The sequence below is a fragment of the Sparus aurata genome, chromosome 5, assembly GCF_900880675.1.
Source record: "Sparus aurata chromosome 5, fSpaAur1.1, whole genome shotgun sequence".
Classification (NCBI taxonomy): Eukaryota; Metazoa; Chordata; class Actinopteri; order Spariformes; family Sparidae; genus Sparus; species Sparus aurata.
This window is the reverse complement of record NC_044191.1, coordinates 37319801-37321699: the sequence shown is the minus strand read 5'-3', so window position 1 is coordinate 37321699 and position 1899 is coordinate 37319801. Positions and strand designations below refer to the sequence as shown.

The 1899-nt window shown below is 50.1% G+C and overlaps 1 protein-coding gene across 1 annotated transcript in view; it reads right to left on the bottom strand.

Moving 5' to 3' along the window:
* Positions 1-901: 901 nt before the first annotated feature.
* Positions 902-1899, bottom strand: part of ak8 (adenylate kinase 8) — a 17460-nt gene continuing 16462 nt past the window's right edge. Inside the window, exons 13-15 of the mRNA XM_030416898.1 lie at positions 1556-1636; positions 1304-1433; positions 902-1125 (exon numbers count right to left, since the gene is read on the bottom strand). Of these exons, the coding sequence (XP_030272758.1) occupies positions 1036-1125; positions 1304-1433; positions 1556-1636 (301 nt within the window). The 3' untranslated portion in view covers positions 902-1035. The remainder of the gene's footprint in view (positions 1126-1303; positions 1434-1555; positions 1637-1899) is intronic.

The window sequence follows — 1899 nt, the reverse complement described above, 5'->3', positions numbered from 1 at the left end:
TCCTGCTGTCGACAGGAAGACTTAAAAATAGAGCCGTCAATCAGAGAGCGAGTCCGGCACCGCTGGGACTCAAACCGCCGCTCAGGAGGATTAATTATAGTCATTTACCAAAATCAACACTTTGAAACGTCAGAGAGCTGTTTTCAATCATGGAGCGGCAGGACGCAGACACTCTGAAGTCAACTGAGATATTTTAACATGAAGGAGGGGAAGTTAACGTCCTAAACTGTGATAACTGCTGAGAGATCAGAGAGACGCTGACAGAGACATCACAGAGACACACTGCCTGCCTGTCTGTCTGCCTGCCTGCCTGTCTGCCTGCCTGCCTGCCTGTCTGCCTGCCTGCCTGTCTGTCTGCCTGCCTGTCTGTCTGTCTGCCTGCCTGTCTCTTGGTTCAGGTGCTGTTGTGCATCATCTCTATGCGTCGTGATGATGAGTGATGGAAGAAGTATTCAGTCCTCTCCGTCAGTCTGGCAGCTTCTGTCCCTGTGAGTCTGCTGATGCTGAATGTTTGTGGTAAACTGAAGGATGAAGAGTTCTAGAATGAGATTAATAACAGCTGTGAAAACTCCTCGAACACTTTAAACCAACGTTGTTGGACGTTAATAAATAATAACTGTGACGTCTGTCACAAATGTTTCAGGATTATTTTTAAAATATATCTTTGTTGTTTCACAGGTGAGAACACCTGAACTCTGAGACGACAAGAGAATCTGAAGAGGAGGAGAGCCTGAGGCGACACACACACACACACACACACCACACACACACACACACACACACACACACACACACACACACACACACTCCTGATCAATAACTGATCAGGATCAATAAGTGATGTGATGATCATTGTTACAGGAGAAAGACAACCAATCAGACTAGGACTCTCTAACAAAGAGACGACTGGAAACTCAAAGTTTTAATATTTTTACAACATTTTGACAAAATGACGGAGGAAAAGTTTACAGAAGGACGACTTCCTGTCCCCCGAGTGTTCAGGTGAGTCCAGGTGAGTCCAGGTGAGTCCTTCTATCAGTGTGCTGTCAGTCGGCTCTCCAGAGTCTCAAACACAGAGCGAGGATCCTGATCAGCATCAATATGAACTGCATCTGTATACACTGACTGCACACACACACACACACACACAGTGAGGATGATGAGGAAACTGAGCATCTGTTGGGGACTATTTTCAGCAGTGGATTAATCTACATTAGGTTATCTGGTAAGTGTTTGTGGCAGCAGGATGGAGTGTGTGTGTGTGTGTGTGTGTGTGTGTGTGTGTGTGTGTGTGTATATGTACCTGCAGCGCTGCAATGTGTGTCCTGTATTGACTTAGTGTGTGTGTCAGAGTGTGTGTGCTGTCCTCAGGTCTGGTCTTCAGTCTGTTCTGGACCTCAGAGCTCGGAGCCGGTCGGGTCACAAGGTGGAACCTGCAGGTAAGTGACATCATCACAGGAGGGAGTGACCTCATCAGAGGAGGGAGTGACATCATCACAGGAGGAAACATTCTTCATGTCAGTGTGACGATCAGCTGGTGTAAGTGGTGACTGACCTCTGTCCACTGACCGGGTCAGTAGCTCTTAGACTGATCCGCTCCACACACACATCGTCAGTCAGCTCCAACAGGAACACTCTGAGGTCACCACAGGTCGCCACAGGTCACCACAGGTCACCACAGGTCGCCACAGGTCACCGCAGGTCACCACAGGTCAGCACAGGTCGCCACAGGTCACCACAGGTCGCCACAGGTCACCACAGGTCGCCACAGGTCGCCACAGGTCGCCACAGGTCGCCACAGGTCAGCCACAGGTCGCCACAGGTCAGCCACAGGTCGCCACAGGTCGCCACAGGTCGCCACAGGTCGCCACAGGTCACCACAGGTCGCCACAGGTCGCC